Source organism: Panthera pardus, unplaced genomic scaffold (genome assembly GCF_024362965.1).
Source record: "Panthera pardus isolate Hobbes unplaced genomic scaffold, ASM2436296v1 HiC_scaffold_2, whole genome shotgun sequence".
NCBI classification, from domain to species: Eukaryota; Metazoa; Chordata; class Mammalia; order Carnivora; family Felidae; genus Panthera; species Panthera pardus.
The window spans coordinates 97563320-97586359 of NW_026526765.1; the positions used below are offsets into that span (position 1 = coordinate 97563320).

The following is a 23040-nucleotide window of genomic DNA, read 5'->3' on the forward strand; positions in this document are numbered from 1 at the left end:
CCAGCTCAAGGGGCAGGGGGTGGCAGGGGAGGCCTCTCTCTGTGCTCAAAACCCTTGTCAGGCCTGCCAATGCCCCAGAGGGAAGCCAAGTGTCAGGAAATACGAGATGATGGTCTCTGAAATGAGGGCTAACAATTTCAAAACTTATCAAACAAGTACAATTGGAGAGGAAACAACCTAAGACATTTAGCTGACTTTACAGAATGTTTTGTTTTCTAACCACCCAACAATTTGGAAGGTACTCAGGTAGTCTTACGAGTCACAGGCAGGACTCACCACTTCTGGTTACTGGCATGACAACTGCTACCTCTTCTTTTTCCAAAACATCACGTGACAGCATGGGTCCCTTGTAAACCATGCTATGAAGCTAGTGTTGACCTTCAAGGTGGTTTACTAGAGGCTCCTCAGTGGCGTACTTGTTCAGGGATCCTGTTTGGCTTTGTAAACCCTCTCACAAAATTTAACTGAGAGAAGGAAAAGAAATTATGTATTGACCTTCTCTGATAATCTGACATTAAATGGAATCTTATCACCTGATTCTGGCCAAACACACCTTTATCTATGTAACCATGACCTCCAGGACTCTCTTCACCTTGTGGAACAAGCCGCGAGCCAGCCTGAAGAGAACCACTACAGAGCTGGTGCCTCAAGGAGAGAAAGGTGGCTCCCAGTGCAGGGCTGAAGCCAGCGAGCCTTGTTGTTTTGTTGTTGCTGTTATGACAGGGGAAAGCCTAAACACAGCTCCTTCAGAGGGTAGTGAGGATAATGGAACCACAGACGATAAGGCGGAGGTGGGCAGCTGGGGAGATGCTTTGTAAAGCCCATAAGCAAGAGAAGAGAGGGAAAGGGAAAGCCACGTCTAGAGGCTATTGCCAGCCACATGGGTCTGTCCACAGTATATGCTATGTACAGCCCAACCCCACCGTATTAGTGGGTCTAGTGCTTACACTGGTATTTCAATATGCAAACCCAATGCCCACATGAGCCCTTCAATTAAAAGAGTTCAAGAGTTCGCTCTCACCCTCCTTGGCCAATCACTGGGGTAATCTTCACGTGCTGCTGGATGCTGTCCCCGGATTTCCGTCTGGCATAGTAAACCCCCTGCCACTCCTACATGGACAAAGAGAGCTCTTAAAATCCTTCCATTGAGGCTAATGGCTGCTTCTTCAGAGGATCTCATCAAGTTGAGCAATAAAGTTCCCACATGCTTTCATTACATTCCATAAAACATTGCTTTATCATTGTACCTATTGTAACACTTATTACCTAAGGCTCGTGGTCACCCTGCACTAAGACCCCAAGACCAACATGTCCGCCTCCAAGATGGCCCCTCAGGGTCCTAGGACAGTTGATGAGTGGGTAGAGCTCCACTCTCAGTCCTATGGGTCTAAGTGGCACCAGGTCAAGGGATTCTGATGGGGTCTTCCTTCAAATCTTCACAGCAACCTGTAAGCTTGATATTAACATCCTTAGTTTTCAGATGGGTAAACCAAGGCTCAGAGATTCTAACTAACTTGCCCACATACACAGAGTGGAAAATGTGGTTCTAAGTTCTTGTCTCTTAATTTATCTTGAAACCTGTCTCCCTACTTTCTACGGGGCATCCTACCAAGACTTCTCGGGAATTCATCTGACTCCTGGCAGTTTCTATGAGGTTAAGGAGAGTGTGAGCATTCTTACTGTCTCTGGACCCCAGGGAATTAGCTCATCAAGAGCCTGGTGGTCCCTCTACCATGTCTGAGAGGAAGGAGATAAACCAGAACCCAATTTTCTCTTCAGCCCGTTTCTGCCCCCTCCCTCACACGAGACGGCTAACTGGTGTGCCTCTTGGGCCACTACGCGTGTGGCAGTACCACCCTGGCAAAATTTTCTAGAGTACTTGATAATTGTCCTGATTCCTTTTCAGTCTCACTGCCCCTATTGTTTAAAAATCAACATTGGCTGTCATATACAACCCAAACGTATTTTATTCCTATAAACAGTCCCCAATTAAAAGAACACAGTGCTCATTTCACTATTTCACATCAGAGAAAGCACACAAGATGAAAGACATAACTACGTGAAAGCATTCTGAATGCTTAAAAGAAAATGCACAGGGAGTTCCAGCTGCCAGAGCCACACTCCACTTCCGGAAGAGAGGGCTTCAGGGAAGCTTCCTGCCACACTGACAGCCCTCTCTTTGGCTGCTGGACAAACTGACATGACAGGGAGAAGTGAGTTGCATGTCTCTACTCAACTATGATCAGGAAAGAGAACAGAAAAAGGGAAAAGTGACCAAGAACAGGGCCCACATAGAAATACGGATACATGTACTTCCAGTCCCCCAAACAATGGACACACTAAAAACACACAACATCCCTGTGGGCAGAACTCTGCTCAGAGGCAGCAACGATACTCCAGCAAAGAGAGCGAGGACAGATTCATGGAAAGGATAAACTCTCCTTACACAAAGTCATCAGGTTCTACATCATCGTAAGTGCTTGATTCACTTGTATCCAAAATTAACCCCCAACTTGACTCATTTTGCCAACATAAGAGATCTTTCACTTAATTATCATGTCATCAAAGGAGCCAATCTTAAAGACGTGACATAAAACTCAGAAACAAAAATGCATTGGGGAGGGGTTTGCAAATCTGTCTGTCGCACCCACCTTGCCCTTCTTGATGCACGTGTTGATGGTGTCAAGAAGGTCTGCCCGGTTCTTATCACTTTTGGGCAGCTCAGCGAGCTCTTTCCCCAGGAGCTCGCCTTTGTGGTAGCCCATCATCCTTTCAAAGGCTGGGTTGACGTACTGTGAACAGGAGGTGGTTAAAGGTCAGTGTGGGTATGCTGTGTGCCCTCAGGAGTGCTTGCTGGGACACAGAGGAACAGGTTGGAATATCAAGTAAGAAGTTCCCTGGATGAGCACTCTCTGATGTGGGTGCCGACTGGTCTCTGTCACTTCAATAAGCCCCCTGGAGTCGCTGCCTCACTCCTGAGCATCAATGTATTCATTCACCACCCCAGCGCCCTAGTTCTCTCTGGGGCATTGGAAGAAATTCCTTAGCAGACAAAGAGCAAGAAGTCCTCATCTAGTAGAGCCAGCCTCTTGTGGGCCTTACTCATCCCCAATCGGCCAAGAAGAAAACAGTCAAAAAATAAAAATGAGTTAGAATAAAAATGAATTGGTTGAACAGGTTGTGGCTTCTATTAGTCACATCTCTACAAGGCAGAGATTGGCTCTCTCATGCCTCCTTTCTAACTGCCACTGCCTACTAACCAATGCTATGGCTTGGGGCCACTTCCCATCTCACCTGAACCATAAATCTAGTTAAACAGGTTGTGCAGGAGGCAGCCCTTTCAGTACTGGGCACATGTGGGTGTGAGAAGAGGCCACCTTGGCACATCTGGAGCCAGCATACTCAGAGGTTTCTTTCTAAAATTCTGCCCAGGGCCCTGGAATTCAGAGTTATTTCCTTGCCTGACTCCCAGGTCCCATCTCCACCCTCCAACTTCTTCTCCAAGAACAATCTACTAGATGAGAAGCTGAATAAGGGAGACAAGAAAGACAAAGAACATGGGTAAAATGTGACCGTACAGCCTCTAGGTCATGGATTTCTTTGGGCATCATGTACATCCATCTGCTGCTTCGGAAACATTCTTGCAAACTATAATCATCATCACTCTTGCACTCCACTATGACGATAGTAGTAAGTAGCCTGGTGATGCAGGGACACTTGGGGAGCTGTTCCCCTGCGAACAAACCTACTAACACAATTAAACTTGGGAGCTGGAGAGGTTTGGAGGGTGCTCTGGAGCCTGAGCACAAGGCCTTATGAGGCTGACAGAAGAGTTGGGGTGGTGACACTATCTTCAGCGATCTCCTATCACCACCCTCCTGGGGCCAGGCAGCAGGCTACTGCTCACCAGGTGGGCCTACACCTGCGTGCTGAGCTCCCTGTACTTCCTCCCCATCTGTGGGCCTCTGCCTACGTGTTCTCTCCCCTCACAACGCCCCTCCCCAACTCCATGCCCTGCCAAGTTGGATTTGTCCCTCCTCCCATCTCCTCCCCTCCGCTAGCAAGCCGCCCTTGACCCCACGCCCATTCTGAGCTGGAGCCACTTCTATAGGCTCCCACTCTCTTCCTGTGCAGGCTTCCAGTGACTTCTCGCACTCAATCCAAATTTTTATTTATCTCTCTCCCCCACTAGACATAAAATCCTCCAGGAAAAGCCTACTTTGGATTTATCTCTGGATACTCAGGACTGTTTAGTAAATATGTGATGTATGTATTGTTTTCCTTGTTGGCCAAATCCTCATACATTTCCATGTGTGTTTATTCTACCTTCACTATTCAGTTGCAGATAGGGGTACAAGTCATGGCCCTTTGTTCATGCTAGGGTTCCCGTAACCTCAGAATGCAGCAGGTACTCAAACATAGTGCCTTGGAGCCAAGGCACTCAAGTTCAAATCCTGGTTCTGCCAATAACGAGCTCCACGACTGTGGGCAAGTTACTTGTCCCCTCTGGTCCTCAGTCTCTTCATCTGTAAAATGGCTACAGTAGTTCCTGGCTCATAAAGTTGTTTTAAGAAATAAATGAGAATGTGTAAAATGCTTACTGCTGTGCCTGGTATATGGTAAGCTTTGTGTAAGTGTTTTAAAGCAAAGAGTTGAGATGGATGGATCGATGGATGGGTATATATTATTCTTAAATTTAAGGGCCATCACCTAACCTCTGAACATGCATAGTCACACAGAGGCATAAACCCCTCAGTGGCCGTGCCCTGAGAAGGACTCTGGTAATGAGTAAGAATATATGTGAAATACCCTGTCCATGAGGGCTCCTCTTGAAATCCCTAACACAAATGTCATTTTATTTCTCTTTTCCCTATCACATCCTTTATTCAACTTCTTTCCCCTTGTTTTTGAGTTTTATATTCAGATTGCCAGTAGGTTTTTTAAAGGGCAAGCCTATTTCCTCCTGGTCACAGTAAAGGTGGGCAGGGGGTGACACCACCACCATGTCACCCCCTCCCCACCAGAGATACAGGGTCTCTAACCACCAGATGCTCACCATAGAACGAAGGACTCTGCTCCCTGTTCAAGGAGTCATCAGACGACAACTGGGGAAGGCAAGTGGAGAGCAGGGAGCCCCTTCTCCTCACTATAGAAATCACAATCTGGCTGCCCACTGTCAGAGGGGGGTGCAAAGCAGATCCGTTTCATGTTTGGAATGGATTGTTCAAGTCTGGACAGAAGTGAGGGGGATGTGAGATTTGCACTTGGTCGATAGCAAACATGTCTGGTTTCTCTGCAGTCCAGGATGCACACCTGTGTGTGCATAGGTGGGCACTAACAGCAACCAGAGGAAGCTTTCAGACCCACAGCAAGGAACAGCCACAAAAACAGATTCTGGAAATACAGCCAAACACGGAACCAAGAGGGAAGGCTTTATAATCAGAAAGACATGGCTACAGATTTTGGTTCCAATACTTATTACTGGGGCTTTCCTTGGGTAAATTCCTTGACCTTGCTGGGCCTCAGTTTCCCCCATCAGTATCATGGGGCACTTGTGTTTCTTTCACAGAGTCATTGAATGGAAAGGAGACAACATTACAAACATGTTAATGAAGGGGCCAAGGCAGGGTGGGCTGCTGCTGTTACTGGTTAGGTTTGACAGCAGGGTGTATCCGTGTGCAGTGGGGGCTCTGTTGTGTGGCCACCATATCCTGAGCACTGTCTTTGGTTTCCACTGAGGACAGCAAGTGTTCCTTACACTCAGTGCCATTATGCAAACCAACTCCAGGCAGGCCAGTATCCGTCGATGGAGAAGTCCACATTTCAGATTATTGTTGTAGCAGAAATGTCTTACCTTCCAACAAATACAGTAAGATGACTTCATTTCAACAAAGGTTCATCTACTATACACATTTCCTTAGGAAGACAACTTTACCATACAAGACTGCTATATAATTAGAATACCAACTGCAGGCAAATAAATGAATACCTTTGAAAACATTTCATTCCCATAAGCATTTACTCTACAATTTTGACATACTTCTGGCGTGATTTAAATGCTGTCTTCGCAAATTATCAAAGAATTTACCCTATCTTGGTCATAGGAAGCATAGGTTTGGATCCAAAATAATTTTTTTATTCTTGGTGCATATCTAATTCTTAGATTTCAGTCTATCAGTTTTCTTTACATATTTTTGATGTTCCTTTCTCCAAAGAAAATACACAGTAATGTGAGGATTATAGGAAAGTTCCTTGGAAAAGGATGGCTCCAACTTGAAAGGTTCTATTTTGACATCTCCAGACAAAAAGTGTCTCCGTACCTGAATCACATGGTCATCACTTGTAATTTCTATGGCTTCATGACAGTGGTCTAATGCTGTAAACACTGAATTACAGGCCCTGAAAGTTGCGAAAGATCAATGTTAGTGAAGCTATAAAACCATTAGCGTTTCATATGTTAATTTATCAAAGTAAACAGTTCCCCCAAATTCATTAAAGCCATGTTCTTTGTGAAGGAAAAAAACCTCTAGCCTTTCAAAGTAAGCTAGTTTGTTTGACAGCAGCATACATTTCTCTGACTATGACACAAAGAAGAATTGTAATCCAGCAAAATCTTCATGGATCATGGAAAGAACCACCTATGTGCTCAATGAAACCTTAATACAGACCCAAGAGAATGAAGTTGCAGGAGGCCATCTTACAGGTCTCCCGGATCTACATCAACACTGTTCTTCTGTTTCATTCCTAGTGTGGCCACGGTGGAGTCAAGTTCCCAATAATTAGAACTGAGCGTTGGTGGTATAGTGGTGAGCATAGCTGCCTTCCAATAATTAGAACTGAATTAAACCCAAACTGAATCTGAGGTATTCTGTATGCCCTTTTTCAATAGACACAGAAACACTTTTTCCTCTTTTCTTACTTTCGTAATCTCTGGTCCATAAGCCTTTATATGGTACTTTGCTTTCAACCTCACCCACTGGCACGATGGAAGGCACATATGGCAAGATTCCTCTTGCCTCGTTAACCCTACAGCTCTCCAGGTAGGCACTTTTCTTGGTGACCTTTCTAAGGTACATGTAGAATACTGGAAATATTTCAACTTCTCAATTGCTTAGAATTTTAAGTACCTTCTAAATCTAGCGCAACTCCAAATATGGTAAGTTATTTACTATCTAACACAGAAAGTATGTGGCTAGTTTCTAGAGCTTTTATATTTGTGCTGGCTGTTTAAAGAATCCCAGTGAGGCCTGTCTGACACATTATAAAAAAAAAAAAAAAAAAAAAAAAAAAGATTTACTTGATTCATGTTCCTTCTTATAAAACATACTGTTTTATAAGATGTTATTCATTTTTTTCCACTCATGGAGGCATCTAAATTTGCCATCCTGTTTTAAACTATTTACAAGGAAGAGGGGGAAAAAAAACCTGGCTGAAGTCTGGTTCTGTATTCTGCCAGTTATGGCACCACAGGCAACTTTTTATCTTTGCTGGCTCCCAGTTACCTCATCTATAAGTGAGAGTAGTAACACCTGTTTTATAGGTTGCTGTAAAAATCAACAGTTTATGTGAGGCATTTCTCAAAGTGCTTCAGATAATGTAAGAATTCAGCTCATAGTACTTGTTATTACCTGTCAGATCTCGGAGCAGTATTTCCCTACTCTCTAACACTTTCAAAGGCCATTGGTGGAAAGAAAAGTAAATCATAACCTATCTTTTCTCAGGAGAATACTTGAACTATCTAACGAAGAACTGCATTCAATAATAGCAAGGTAACCTGCATGAGGAGTGAAGGATTTTAGTCCATGGTGCAGTGATGAAGGTACCAGTGTGGAAGGGTAAATAAGTAACTGTGATGGGCGAGCTGAGGAGAAGGTAAGTCTAACTTGTCTGAGATTCCAGATGGGTAGAGTATGTTTCCTCATTTAAATTGTACCAGTCTAATTTCAACCATGTACTGCCTTAATACCATTGCCGCATTTGTAAACAAGATCACCTAAAATAAGGGGGAAAAAAGATTTTTAAATTATTACCAAAGTCACTAGTACCCTGCCTCCCACAAAGAGGCAAGCAACAGCTAGTCGTCTCAGAAGTATTTTCCAGGCATGTGCGTACAGAACCCGATGTTGCAGCAGAGGCAAACATTTCCCATCCCCCAGGAGTCAGACGTGGAAAAGCACATTCTGTGTGGACTAAACCTTACATTTGAGAGCTAGATAATTAAGCTATAACACATTTTATCAAATGACAAATTCATCTTTTGCCCATTTTCTTAACGTATCTGTGTGCCTCACCTAAGCATTTAAAAGGGTACTTCAGAGTATTAGTGTTTTTGTCAAGTCAAGAGCAGCCTTTATGTAAGATCTTAGCTCCAAATGTCCAAAATTCATCTATTAAACATTCGTTGTATGATTATCCACAAAGCATAAAATCTTCAGTATAATGCCCAATGGGACAAAGCAAATTCTCATGAACAGTCAAGGTAGAAGGATCTGGATGGGGCCAGCAGATGGTTTTCTCCCAGTGACATGCTGGACTGCACTGTTAAGAACTAGGCTTTAAAGCAATTTGGCTGATGGTTCTATTTAAATAAACCTGCAGCAAAATGAAGTAATCAATTTGAATCATGTTCCTAAAGTTTGGGAATTTAATAGCTTGTATTAATTATTAATACTCTTCATGCAGAAGAGCCTTAACTTTATTAATTTTCTGTTCTTAGGAACCACGTAACTGTGCCTCAGATATATTTTTGTACCTTTCAGGTTGAGAAGTTGGAAAATTGGAAAAAGCACAAAGGAAAGGTAGCCGCGATGTGGAAACCCATGAAGTACAGGCCATAGAACCATGTCCCCTCACCTTCTTAAGGAGCCCTTGAAGGTCCAGATGGAAAAGGCAAATATTACAGGGGCCCAAGTGTCATGTCTACAAGTCTACAAAGAACACAGTGGTGTGACAGGGTGGTGAGTGCATCCGACTGAAGAGCAGGATGCCGGGATCCAACCCCAACACTGCCGCCAACATACTGGGTAGCTGTGATCATGTCAAGAGTCTCCCTGGCTCTCAGTGTTTTCCTCTGTCCATTGGGGCAGGAGTGGTTGGGTTGCATTATCTCCTGTATTCCTACCACGGATATTCCAGAATCTACTCAAAACACATATATACACAAAACGAGGCTGCCTGCAAAAAGGCAGGACTGTGCAAGGTGGTGGCTTCAGGGAAACCTAAATCTGAACCTAAATCTACATCCCAGCAGGGTCTGGGAGGCAGGGAGAGGGAAGCACAGGTGGCCAGGGCGTCATGGACTTGCTCCTGGTGAGCCCCAATCCTGGGTAGCCGTACCATGGGAGCCAATTACATTTAGGTTTTACTGCTTGGACTCTACTCCTGTGACAGTGCCTGTCACGCAGGGCCCATGATGAAGTGCTCTATAAATGTCTGTTGATACTGAGAAGTGTGGTATTCCATGGAACTCAAGTTTTGTCCATCAGAGACTTTGACTCCTGAAATGGAGGACCGCTATTCTCTTTAGACTTGGAATCAAGTGAACATGATGATTTGGGTCTAAGTCCTAGGTAAGAAAACAGGACTGCATTAGTATAAACTTAGTATAAACTTACCAGTTTAAGCTCCCGGTAAGCAGCTAAATCCTATCTGCATTTAGGATAACACAGTTCTTTTCATGATAAAGAGGCATAAGAACATTGGAAGAGAAGTGATCATCATTTACCCTATATTTCCCTAGACAGTCTCCATTTCATTTGTCCCCTAAACAATAGTACTGTTTAATAAAGTAAACTCATCAAGCATACAGAGATGTGATTTATCTCCTCTCTTTAGAAGTTATTCTTTATAATGGAACTTTAAAATTAAATATTTTTTCTTTGATCACATGATCCTTCGGTTTTCTTGGCTAAATATGGTTACCATACCCCAGGACCTGGACAAGAGTGTCTACCTTCAACATTTGACATCCTCCTTAGAGTACAGACTGTCCTTGCAGAATGCTAGTAATGTCACATATTTAGCTGCAGCTGGGGGCGGAATTGCAGAGAAAAGTATTATATAATTAGACTATAATTATTCTGGCATTGTATAATAAAGAGCCTCATTTTCCCCATCTGCAGCAAGTGACAGAGTTGCCTGCCTGACTCTGAGGTCCAGGTGGAGTCTTTAGATGTCCGTGAATACGCATGGAGCTGGGGAGATCATGGAATGGGTCACCAACCCGACTGCTAGGCTCAGATACAGGGTACCCAGGAAGAGTCAAACCATGTACACACACCCTTCTCCTCTAAAAAAGGAAGTTGGAGATGCTTGAGGCAGAACTAGCCAAAAACCAATGGAAGAAACTGACCACATAGTCCTTCTCTGGCCTTCTGGGGAGAACTCTTGCTTTCTTTTCCCCACAGCTGGGGCTGCTCTCTTGCTGGGTGCTCATGACCAGGAAGAGAGGCTCTTGACCAGTCTTTACCAGAGGCTCTTTACCTTAAGCTGCTGTGGAAAGGGATCTGCACCCTGGGCAAACCTACCTTTCGGACACCACTGCTTGCCTGAGTCAACTCCATTTAACAACTTCACACTGATCTGCATGCATTAAGAACTTGAGCTTTCTCATTATGACCTCCTCAATGGGCTCAACTCCTCCAACCAGCTCCAGTCAGTGAGGGGTGAGAAGTTATGGGACTTATGCAGGGTTATGTACTTAGAAACGTGCTAAGTTCAGAATGTGATGAGACCCTCAGAAGTGTTCAGTGCCCTGGCTCTAAGCAAATTTTATCAGCACAGTAACTTCAAGCCCGTTCTTTTAACCCTTGCGCTGGCTGAGAATGTTTATTTCAAATTGCCAGACCTGCCTTTGCCCTGCTGACAATGAATGAGGCTTCTTTTTTTAAGAGAGAGAGAGCGAGAGAGTACGTGTGCACATGTGAGTTGGGGAGGGGCAGAGGGAGAGGGAGAGAGACAACCTGAAGCAGCCTCCACACTCTGCACAGAGCCCAACACGGGGCTCAATCCTACAACCCTGGGATCATGACTAGAGCCAAAATCAAGAGTTAGATGTTTAACCAACTGAGCCACCAGGCATCCTCACCTTCTGACATCCTACATGTGCCATCACACTTATATGTTGCCTAAGAAACCTCAAACCTCAGTTATTTAAAATCAAATGAAGGAATTACCTATCAAAGCAACAAGGGGTCTGCTGTTCATTCTTGTTATGGATCATACGCAGTTAAAGAACTGAAACAAAATGACATCCCTCTTTTTCTATCTATCATGAAAAAATCTAAACGTATAGTCTTTTGGGGGCACCTCGGTGACTTAGTTGATTAAGCATCCCACTCTTGATTTCAGCGCAGTTCACAATCTCATGGTCATGGATGGGATCAAGCCCAGGTTGGGCTCTGTGCTGAGCTTGGAGTCTGCTTAGGATTCTCTCTCTCCTTCTTCCTCTGCCCCAAACCCACTCATTCCCTGTCTCTCTCTCTCTCTCAAAATAAGTAAATAAACATTAAAAAAAAAAAAGTACAGTCATTTTATCCTTAATTAAAAAGAGTAGAGATCCCAAGGAATAAAAACAATGTACAATAAACATCATAAATTGCTGAAGTCAAGGCAGTGTGGTTTTCTTGAAAACGTCTCTTAAGTTCTCTGAAGTTAATAAATACATGGATACAAAGAAACCTAGGGATTTCACTTATATATTCAAAAACCGTTACCAGTATTCCTCACTGAAGACTTTTAAAATATCAGAATTTCCATTAGTTTGACTTTTTAAAAAAATATTTCCCTGCCTAAGGAAGTGACTGTTTCTCCCCACACTATTTCTTAAAGCTCTCTGTCCACCAAAAAGTGACTTCCCTGACCAGGGTAAACAAACCCCAGAAAAACCTGCCTTTATGGGTTTATGCCAATCCATTTTACTTCCAAGGATGGCAGAGAAAAATGAAGTTTACACAGGGTTTTGTCCACTTTGAATGCCAATCAAGTAATCAAGAGAAGCATAATCATTATAGTGAGATGCTATCTTACTTATTTTTCACTAAGCCTGAAACCGTCATGACCTCTGGGTTGGCCACAGAGAGAAACCATGCCAGGGACCTTCTGGCATCCAAAAGCCTGGAGCCGTTAAGGGCTGGACTCCCAGGAGCTATAGGCTGGCAAGAGCCTCCTCTCTGCCCTTCTCTCCTACTTGAGGGGGATAGGTTGAAGAAATCAAGGTCTGATGTGCTAGAGGGGAACCTCCACAAAACCGGGCATGAGCTAGGGCCCTGATATCCCAAGATGTCCCGGAAGCAGAACATCTTTCCAGCAGACAGATGTCTAGACAATTCCATCTCAGAAGTGAACATTATGAAAAGCCTGCTTTTAAAGCACTATTTGCCTTTAAGGAGACTTAAAGTAAGTTTCTTGAACACACTTCATGCATACTGAGGTCACAAACAAACCTCATGAAATTGCTATCATGGTTACATAGCAATTATTATGGCTGGCATAATAGATATACCATGGGTTTGCTCCTGTTCTTAACAATCCAAGCAAGAATTTATAAATGTTAAAAGAGTAGTAAATAGAAAGTAATCCTCAAAGGCTACTCTTAATCTCAATTTAATTGTATGAAAATTAAACATTACTTTTCCTAGACTATAATTTTAAAACTGCTTTAATTAGTGGAAAATACTGTCAAAGAAAGAAATGCTTTCTAATTTATTTCATTGAGCAAAGGGCTGTTAGTTTGGATTCTGCCATTTACCAGCTACCATTACCTGTCTAACAGTTTCAAAATCCCTGGCATTCAGCTAGGAACCTGTGAACATCAGTCTGATGACAGAAGCTTTTGTACAACATTGTTAACCTTGTGTTCCTTCTTATTTTTGCTACATACCGTAATTTGAACTGTGAGCGAACTTCCCCGTGTTCTATTTGAATCAGTTCATTATAGCAAGCAATTATGCTGCTATTCTCCATAAATCTCTGCAAAGAAAACAAAGATAATATGTAAGACATACAATGACTTCTTAAGGAGTCAAATAAAGGAACTTAGTTTTTCCCACCCCAGGTAACTCTGTTATATAAGACAACTTGAGAAATTGAAATGAAACAAAACAGTTGTCAAACTCTTTCAAATGCTTGTTTAAATGTATGAGAAACAACCGATAAGGTAATACTGTATGTTTAACTCCCCTGGTAACAAAGGTGGGGAAAAACTTCATTACAAATACTCACAGGAAAATAAACACACAAGGGCAGAGAGAGCATCTACCCCCTTGTTAATTACTGAAACATTTTGGCTTTATTTTGCACTAAGAAAAGTCTTTTCAAACCCCACACTGGACACTCATACTATGTGCCACAGTATGAATGGTCATTTTCAAGGGAAGAGACCCTTCTTTGCTAACTTCCTCATCTTCTGATTGCCAAATGCACTCTCCTCTTACACACACACACACACACACACACACACACACACACACACACACACACCATGCATCTAGTATGGATGGCTTCTCCCTGGGGAATACTTCTGGTTCCCCACTACTCCAGGGAGAAGCTGGTAGAGGGTAATGAAAAGGGGGGGCATGAACACAGAACACAAACACACAGAAGGGAAATACTTTCTCTTTTTCTGCAAAGTTAAACATGGTTAGGCTCAGGCTGAGCTTCTGGATGGGTGGAGATTATGTAAAAGCCTGTAGACAAGCTCTGAGCATTGTGAGCAGATGCTTTCTAAGATACTAAAAAGGATCTGTGATAAAAATCAGTTTCAAAAGTGTTACAATCAACAGTTGGGCAGATTTTTTTTAAAGATACCAATTTTAATAAATTTTATTGTCTGTTTTTTTATTATAAAAGTTATACACATTAATTTAAAAATGTGTAAAGAAAGTCACGGAGGAAAAAACCCCAAGTCACTAACAATGTTATAAGCTGGAGATATCATTACGTTTGGTTTATCTCCCTTAAGCTCCAATGCCTGTGTGTGTGTGTGTGTGTAATACTTTAAATAGAGTCTGTAAAATCATACTGTATTTTCACTTTCATTTAAGTACTAACTTACTGAGATCTTATTTTTCTTTAGTTCTAAGAACTTCCATTGTAGTGAAAAAGAGCTTTCTACAGGTGATGGTTTCTAAACACTGGAGCCCTTGTTTTGCACACCCCTTGTCTGGCACTTAATGACTCTTCTATAGACCGAAGGTAGAAGATTCTCCTCTTCTTTGGTGGTTTTCTAGGCTATGTTAACTCCTATTATTGAAATAATGTGAGTGGATCAAAAGTAGTGAACTTCAAACTTCAATATGCTAGGAATCACCATGCATTCTTCCAAAAATGTAGATTCATGGACCCCACATTCAGAAATTTAGAATGTTTCTTTAAGACAGAACTTCTCAGAGCATTCAATATGCTCATGTGCAATGTTCCTAGCATGCATTGTGCATTTCCAGGGGTGGGAAGAGGAGGAACAGTTCTCACTGATTTCCCAAGCTTATTTGACCACGGAAGCCTTCTTTCGTGGAACACCTATTAAGAACTTTTGGAACATGAGTGCGCCACAGAATAGTTTGGGAACTACTACTTTGGTGGACCCAACGTGGAGTTTGGAGTTAAGTAACACATTGTTCCTCCTTAACTTTGTCATGACTATGAGCTCTTGCAAACTATTTAGGCATTCTGAGCCTGCTTCCTCCTCTGCAAAAATGGAGAAAATATTAAATTTCTTATGTGTAGATGAGGATTAAGTAAATCCCCTCAAATGGAGCCTAACAGTCCATCTTAGCTCTCCACTTTCTCCTCCATAGGAAGCCTCCCCAGCGCATCCAACCACTGTACCCACAGCAGGCCTACCCCATTGTATTTCATACAGTAAGTGCTTCATGAACACCTGTTGAGCAAGTAAGTGTCATTTCAAACAGAAAAGGGGCACGTAAAGGTTGATATAAATGCAGCTGCTATTGCCCTTTGCTAATTAAGATATTGGTTTGTAAAAGGCTCCGAATGTACTGAGTACCATGCAGTGAGCCACTTATACACAGCTACCAAAGCTTCATGGAGAGCTGTTGTGGAATATCTGATGGCACAATTTGTTCCTGGATCCCCACTCAGGGACCTACAGACTGATGCACTGGCCAATTAGCTAGCACCACAGACCAGAGTTTTAGCAGATGATTTAATACAGTCAAAACAACCCAGAGATGAGAAACAAACTCAAGAATAGCCAGCATATTTGGAAGGGTGCTTGGGGAGAAAGCTGCCAAAGACAAGATTTTACCCAAAAAAGGAGACTAGCCACCTGGAGAGCTTCAGCTGATCTTGAGCCACAGTAACCCAGGAGGTAAAGCCTCAGTAGGTTTGGCATGCTTCTCACAGGAGAGCTCAAGCTATCTGGGGAGGGGGGGGGGCCCCTGACCTAGCTGGTAAATGGATTTGATCAGACTCAGCATTAAAGATTGCCAGGTGGTCCCTGACAGGTACTATCTTTCATGCTCCCTTGAAGAGTGTTATCCACAATGGCTGACTGCCAAGAGCAGCACCACAGCCCAACAAAGGGAAATGAAACCTACTAGAGCAGCAAGGACAGGTTACCAAAGGAGTAAAAAGGAAAGTGTGAACTTTACCTCCTCAATGTATTTAGTGGCATTTGTACCCAAAGAGGGTCAGGTGTTCCTCCTGGATATAATGGGCAATCTCAGCCCTCCAGACAATCTCTAAACCAGTTAGAGGTAGGCTCACTGAATTACAAGCAGAATATTCCTGAAGGATGGTTAACAGCACCTATGTAGATCCTCACTGACAGAACCTACAGTGTGTCACGCTATTCTGTCAGCTCCCAGATAGTGCAGAAAACCTGCCTCCTCACACTCCCAGAGATCCTGCCTCACAGGCGAAGAACAAGGCTGGGATGGGGATCACCATTTAATGTAAGACCTACGAAAGCTGCAAATGACTACATCATTTCTTAGGAAGTGCCTAAGAAAGGAAGTCTCAGCCACATGGCTTGACAATTTCCTTTTGCAACTCTCCATTCCCGGACTCAGAAGCACTGTCCTAGGCATTCTCATTAAGACATGACTCCCAATGCCAGCCTTTGATAGAGGAGATGATGGACAAAGCTGTCAGGAGAGTTACAGTGCTAGATAGAAATATTTCTATTACACAGGTGAACCACTATGCTACCTTGAGTATTTTATAGAGAACTGCTCCTGCACACCGAGGCATACCAAAGCACAAAACCACATCACACATTCCCGCTTCTCTGTGCTCTATGACAAGGATTGTTTTTTTAACCCAGGGTAGCAAAGCACCATTACATATTTGGGTTCAACCTATTTGGGGCCCTCTGGGCCCCATGGATCTGGATGTCCATTTCTCTCCCCAGGTCCAGAAGTTTTTAGCCATTATTACTTTAAATGTACTTTCTGTCCTTCTTCTTCTTCTGCAAATACCTATAATGAGAATATTATAAGTATTGGGCTTTTTTTCCCCCCATTGTGTCCCATCATTACCTTAGGCTTTCTTCACTCTTTTTCATTCTGTTTTTTCTTTTTATTCCTCTAACTGGGTGATTTCCGATGGTCACAGATTCTTTCCAGGTCACAGGTTCTTTCTTCAACGTGGTCAAGTCTACTTCTTAAACTCTCTACTAAGTTCTTTAATTCAGTTATTGTATTTTTCAATTCTATGATTTTTGTTTTGCCTTTTTTTTTTTTTTGATGGCTGCTATTTCCTTGTCAAACTTCTCATTTTGTTCTTGCACTGTTTTCCTAATTTCATTATTTGTCTGTGCTTTCTTGTGGTTTACTCAACTTCCTTGAGATGATTATTCTGAATTCTCTAACACTTCACGGATCTCCATTTCTTTAGGATCAGTTATCGAAGCTTTATTAGTTTCCTTTGGTGTTGTCCTATTTACCTGATTTTTCACGATCCTTGACTCCTTCTGTTGGTGTCTGTGCATCTGAGTACCTGGGCTCATCTTACAGACTTTATAGGTTTGCTTTGGCAGAGACTTCATCAGTCAACTCAGTCTGGGTTTCTGGGTGTGATTCCTGGTAATGACCTTGGTCAGGTAGGGCCTATTATGATCTATTTCAGGGCAAGGCAAGTGTCAGACTCTCATGACAGGGATGAAGCAGTGTGCTACTGGCTTGTCTCCCTACCCAGGCAAAGCTACAGGATGGGTTCTACAGTTGACTGAAGTTTCTGGTCAGGCTTACCTGATGGTCAGATCTGTGTACCGTATTCAGTAGTAGATGAGTCTGGGAACGACCTTCCCGGCCCTGCCCCGGCAGGGCAGCAGGATGGGATCCCAGGCCTGTACTGCTTGTTTTTTTAGGGACCCAAATTAGGCCAGAATGTGCACTGGATTTCCTGGTCAGGTGAGGCCACCAGTTGTGTTCTGAAGACAGGCTGTACAGTCTGTTCAAGCACCTCTGTATGTAGGGCTGCTGAGAGGGCTATGCAGCTTTCTGTGTGCTGTGGTTCAGTTCCCTGGCTGGAGAGGCTAAACGTTGTGTTCAGTGATGAGTGGGGTTACGAATTACATTTCCTGCCTGCAGCGGGAGAAGCAGCTCTAAAGCTAGTAAAAGTCTTTGTCTTAACTCTAGGGGGCCTGTTTGCCAAGTGTCCTGATGGAATAGTGCCATTGGCTTTGTTATGCAAACCATCAGTTCTTCCTTGTCCAGCCTGTCGGCTCCAGTGTTGTTGGGTGGCATCCAGGAGTTATCCCCAGCCCTTCTGGGCAGAAGGGGCTGGAAGACACTCCACAGCCAGTGTAGCTTCCGTGCCTGGGCAAGAAGGGGAGGGGTCACTCCAGGCTACTCTCAATTTCCCAAACTGACTCTGCAGGTTGGGAGAGGCTAGGAGCTAACCTCAGCCTGGGCTATGAATTAATCTGCCTTTGAATAGCAGATAGCTCAGAAATATTGCATGCCCAGTACGGCCTCTACTCTGGGGACAATCAGCTCTGCATGCCCCTCCCTCAAGAGCCCCCGGGGTTGTACTGCATCCAGGAGTTGTTGCCAGTCTTTCTGGTCAGACAGGGCCTTAAGACACTCTCCACAGAGGATGGGCAAACCAGCTATAAGGCCAGCAAAACTCCTGTGAGGATCCAAATCGGGTAGATCAGCACTCTGCAGAGTTCCCTGGTCAGATTGCACCTGTGACTGGGTCCTGAAGATGAGCAAAACCACTGGTTGGGGTTACTACTTGGGAACTGCAAGTATGAACTTAGTCTGCCAAGATCCAGGGGCTGGTTGTTGCCCAGCCCCGCCTCGCCCGCCCCCCACCTCAGTCACATTCCCAGTGGCAGAGCCACAGAGACTTCCTTGGATTCCCTATACTGCAAGATCAGAGTACAGGCTCCCACAGAGTAACCCATAACACTGGGGTCGGGGAGCTGGTAGTCACCCCTGGGCTCCCTTTCCACTTCAGTATGAGGGAAGACTTCTCTGGGTGGCGCTGCACTGGCCAGGGGAGGGGCAGCATGGTCACTGGATAACTGCTTTTCCTACCTGGCCTGCTGACACAGCAGGGGTGATCACACTGCACCTGTGATGCAGGGGTGCCTCAGCCTCACCTCCATGTCCTAGGATCCTCTCAGCAGTCTCTTGCTCTTGAACAGTTGTCGTTCTCGTGAGGAATTAAGTCAGGAACAACCTGCGTCTCTCTCTTGGTGTCATAGCCAGTGGAGTAATCCATCTCAAGCTTTACATTGAACATTAGTGTTATTCATGTAGTTGTGACTCAAGTAACTTTTCTTTGCTGACACGGATGGCTTAAACCACGAGTTGACAGATGTGAAAGCCATCATGGGTCTGTCCCTAAGGTATAAGCTCTGGCTGGGCCCTGAGGCACACAGAACCCTAGGTGCCAGTTTGGTGGACTTTAACCATATACCGTATAACATTCACAAAGACTGAGTCTCACTGACTAGACTCATTTAAGTGAGGTTACTTTGGGACTACAGAATTTTGACCTGTTGATAATAAGATGTGCCTTTAGGTCATTACATTTCTATGACTAAGACACATGAAGTTATGAGAGAAAAAGCTTGAGTAGCAGTCGCTTATTACTGTCCTGTGAGAACAGCTACGTCCTTTCCCTCAAGGTCCTGGAACTCAGTTCCCTTAAAGGTTATCTGTGGCTGTGCTATTAGGTGAGAACCAAGGATGAAGCATCGGTACCGGACAGGGGTGCTGAGTCACCTCCTACATACATACCCTATTGAATCCTGCATGCAGGAGCGGGAGGACTGAGGCCTCTTCGTGGTCGCCTGATCTGCAGCAAAGCAGAAAATGCAGTCACTCACCAGATACAAACCAGGGTTCCTCACATTGAAACATGGAGAGCGAGCAGCGAGGCAAGCATGGAGTTTGCGTTAAGAGTGGTTTCCTGACCAGCATGTGTCCATGGGATGCACCTGCCTTCAAGCACCCAGAGTCCCACATCTGCGTTCCAGATCCAAAAAGAACACCAACAGGAGAGAAAACTCCAGCAGTGTGTCTGAAAGCATGACCACGGCACACATGAGTGGCCATCTCCAAAGCTGGGCTGGCCTTGAAAGCTGAAACACATGGATGGGACAAGGTGGGTGCATTGCTCATCCCAGAGACTATCCTTTATGTTTTCCCCCAAACTTTCTGGAAATACAATACCCACCCCAAGACCTGGCTGGGTCCAACTTGCAATGTGAGGAAGTCAACTGGCACTATAGACTGCAGCACCCCATAACCAAATGGAAAAGAAGGGTCATTAAGAATGCCAAGGTAAAAGGGAAAAAGAGAAAAAAACTGAGGGTATTGTCCCTCATTTCATGCAAGGTTTCCTATACTGAGCCTATAGTTGGGTCTCAGAACAATCTGAGTACAATGAATGTCTGCTCATAGCATGACAAAGACATGCTATGTTGGGAAACAGGGAAGTAAAATGGAATAAAAGATAAATAAAATGGGTGGAGGGGCAGGTGGAGAACAAGAAGAGAAATCCCGGTGCTTGTTGGTGGCATTACCTACAGCTCATGCCTTCCCTATAGGAAAGCACAGTCCTCTCTTTTCTACCATGGAACTCTAGATTCTACCTTCTCTAAGTGACAGATTGGAATGGGGGAGGGGGTATGGTGGCACACGAGAGGTCTGAAGGTAGCAACAACATTCCATTTCATAAGCTGTATTGCACAAACTCAGCACTCATTTTGTTATTATTCTCTATCTGTAAAAAATATATTATTTAAAAAATAGGGGGGAAAGGGTGAAAAATAACAAGCCATAGCAAATCATTATTTGTCAAGGATCAGTAAGTATTTTTAATATGTGACTAGAAAAAAATTAGTATTTCTCTTCTGCGTCCATGGAATGAGTCAGCCTTGGGGAATATGCACGTGGCCTGGTATCTCCTGGTATCCATGTCTGAGACTCTAACACCCTATTAAGACCTCACAGTGCCCACAAGACAAAATACAAACAAGGGGGCAAAGAAGCTGAGTGTACATCTTGATTCCCCTCACTCATTCTCCTTGAGACCCCATATATCCCATGAGGATAATGAAGTGGTAAGGAACCAATGAGGATAATTTCTTTCCTTTCCTTGGCCCACAGCGGGAATCCAAGTGAAGTGGCACAGCTCCCAACAACAGACCCAAGTAATAGCAGGGAAGGAAGAGTCTTTGTTTGGGGTAAAACTATGGAGCCAGGATTTCCTCCTGTACCAATATGGCTTTAGAAGACAGTATTTCAAACCTCCCCGGGCCAGGCTTGCCTGGGGGAGACCTAAACTCCCCAGTCTCTGTTGCCGGCTTGTCAGCAACTTTGCTGCAGACTCTGTGAGAGCTGCCACAATGGAGCCAAGTGCAGTAGGTCCTAGGCCCTAAATAAAGGTCTTAGTCTCTCAGAAGCTAATGATGGCATTAAGCAAACACCACAATTTGGATACTGCAAGGATTTCAAGGGCTGTAGCTTGTACAAACAACTTTTTTTCTTTGAGGTCTTTCATCCTAAGTGGTGGCCATTTCAGACAACAAACCCTGAAGAGAACCTTCTCATCCCACCATCTCAAACCTACAGCCCAATCCCCCTTTTTTGCCTTCCAACGTTGGCATGCAACCTTGTGTCCTGCTTCTAGACACTGAAGAGTCACAGTCCAAATTATACAATCCTTTCCTTCCAGCGTATTTAGAGTGCTTCTTTGTTCTCATGCTGTAATTTGTTTCTTCTTTAGTGAAAAACAAGCATTCTCCCTCCTCTTATCTTCAAAGAAAAGATAAGCGGGAACAATGTTCTTCCCAGACCTCTTTGTCAGATTTTCTCATTATTTCTATCATGCGAGGAGTGCTCATTTTTTCCTAAGATGTACAGGTATGTGTTAACAGCAATTAAATATGACAGAGAAAAAGGTGAATATTTTCAGAAACTTGCAAAACAAAGAACACCCCCACAGAGTGAGATCTAAGGTTGGTGTTGTAGGGCCGAGGACATGCCCAGTGCTGTGCTGGCTCAAAGACTGGATTCCACCAGACAAATGTTTCAGAATGAACAGTACTACTTCCAGCTGGGGATGGAGGTGAGCTTACGCTTGGGAAACCACCGCCAGGATCACCGTGTGCTCGGAGGGATTTGTGGCTCGGATCGACCTGCAATGAAAAGGCTCAAGTCAAACCAAGTGATCTAAGCTTTGTTACAATGAACGCATGCGGAACTTCACATTGAAAATGGCACAAAACCAAATCAAGAGAAAGTCTAAAAACACATGCAAGACAACAAAGAAAGATGGCCTTGTAGATTAGGACAAATTCTTTGTTTTACTGGAAAAAAAAAAAAAAAGATTTTGTTTTTAACGCCAAGGCAATTATCCAATAGGTCAGACCTGCCAATTTTCCACTTCAAAAACTGGCAAATTCCACTTAAATTCCATGTTTTCTGACTGAAATTCCACTCTGCAAGAAAACTGGCAGTCCTAGAGGTCTCTAGTTATCAGTTTGTACTTGGGGAGCTCATTGCATTGGACCTTTTTTTCTTTTAAAATAGCAGGGAGCCCAGAAAGATGACCTTATTATAAAAATTAATACACTCACTGGCAGCTGGACATACAAACTCAGTTTAAAGCCTATTAAGGGTGGTAAAAACAAACACCTAATTTTGTTGGTTGCACTGTTGTTTGGCTCAAATACTTGAGACAACTGGATTGTCAACTAGGGCTGAGAAAAGCTGCAATATAGCGTCTATCACTGTGAAGATACCTGTTTTGTACTAGGACCACCTGTATATACTTTATTCCCTAGGAATTTAATAGGATTAAAATAATTAAGGATAAAGAATTTTGAGGTCTGTGCATCTTCTTAGAAAATGTGCTATGTGTATTCCTGCAGCTCAGATTCTGGATTTTTCTGGTCAGGGGTGGTGAATTGGATGAACTTTTAATCAAGGGTCCCATACTTGAATCTTACTACAAATAAGCAGTATGCTTGTTTTGACCCATCTCCCTGGTCTGGACTCTGTTTATTTTGAGAGCCCTGGGAAGAGAACCATCATCTCCAAGAACAGAAGGCTCAAGGCTGCTCCTGAGTCATTTGTGAAACAGCATGTATTTGTTGATCTTTCTAGCTATTGGCATTTCAGCTCTTCTCCATTTCAACATGTTTGTACTACCGCTCCCCCAGAAAAAGCCAGCTTGTATTGCTTCATTTCCTTCAACTCTAAAATTTCCTGATCTTTCTCAAAAAACGTACCTTCCCATTTCCTATTCCTGGAGACCTCACTCTACGTGGGTGGAAGGCTCAAAAAAATGACCAGCTCTGGTCTTCCTGGGAAGTAAAGGTTTCCCTGGTAGATAAATGGTATTTGAACAAACTCCTTAAGTTCAATGGTTTCACTCACTGTGGAACAGAGGAGTAAGTCAATATCCCTTCCAAGGCTAGCACAGACTACTTCCTGAATTCAGCCATCCCATAGCACAAGTCCTGGTAAGGTGAAGCTATAGTTTTTGTCTACCTACAAACCTACTGAATTCTCAGCAGCACCTAATGAAAAAAATGCACAGCAAGTCAGAGGTATG

At 43.6% G+C, this 23040-nt stretch overlaps 1 protein-coding gene across 6 annotated transcripts in view; it reads right to left on the minus strand.

The window, feature by feature from the left end:
* The window catches only part of PDE8B (phosphodiesterase 8B), a 274179-nt gene that overhangs the window by 96024 nt on the left and 155115 nt on the right, over window positions 1-23040 (minus strand). For all 6 annotated transcript variants that reach the window (XM_053907256.1, XM_053907255.1, XM_019462938.2 and 3 more), the window contains exons 4-9: window positions 21560-21619; window positions 19215-19272; window positions 12881-12969; window positions 6321-6399; window positions 2652-2792; window positions 1022-1110 (exon numbers count right to left, since the gene is read on the minus strand). In XM_053907256.1, the coding sequence (XP_053763231.1) occupies window positions 1022-1110; window positions 2652-2792; window positions 6321-6399; window positions 12881-12969; window positions 19215-19272; window positions 21560-21619 (516 nt within the window). The remainder of the gene's footprint in view (window positions 1-1021; window positions 1111-2651; window positions 2793-6320; window positions 6400-12880; window positions 12970-19214; window positions 19273-21559; window positions 21620-23040) is intronic.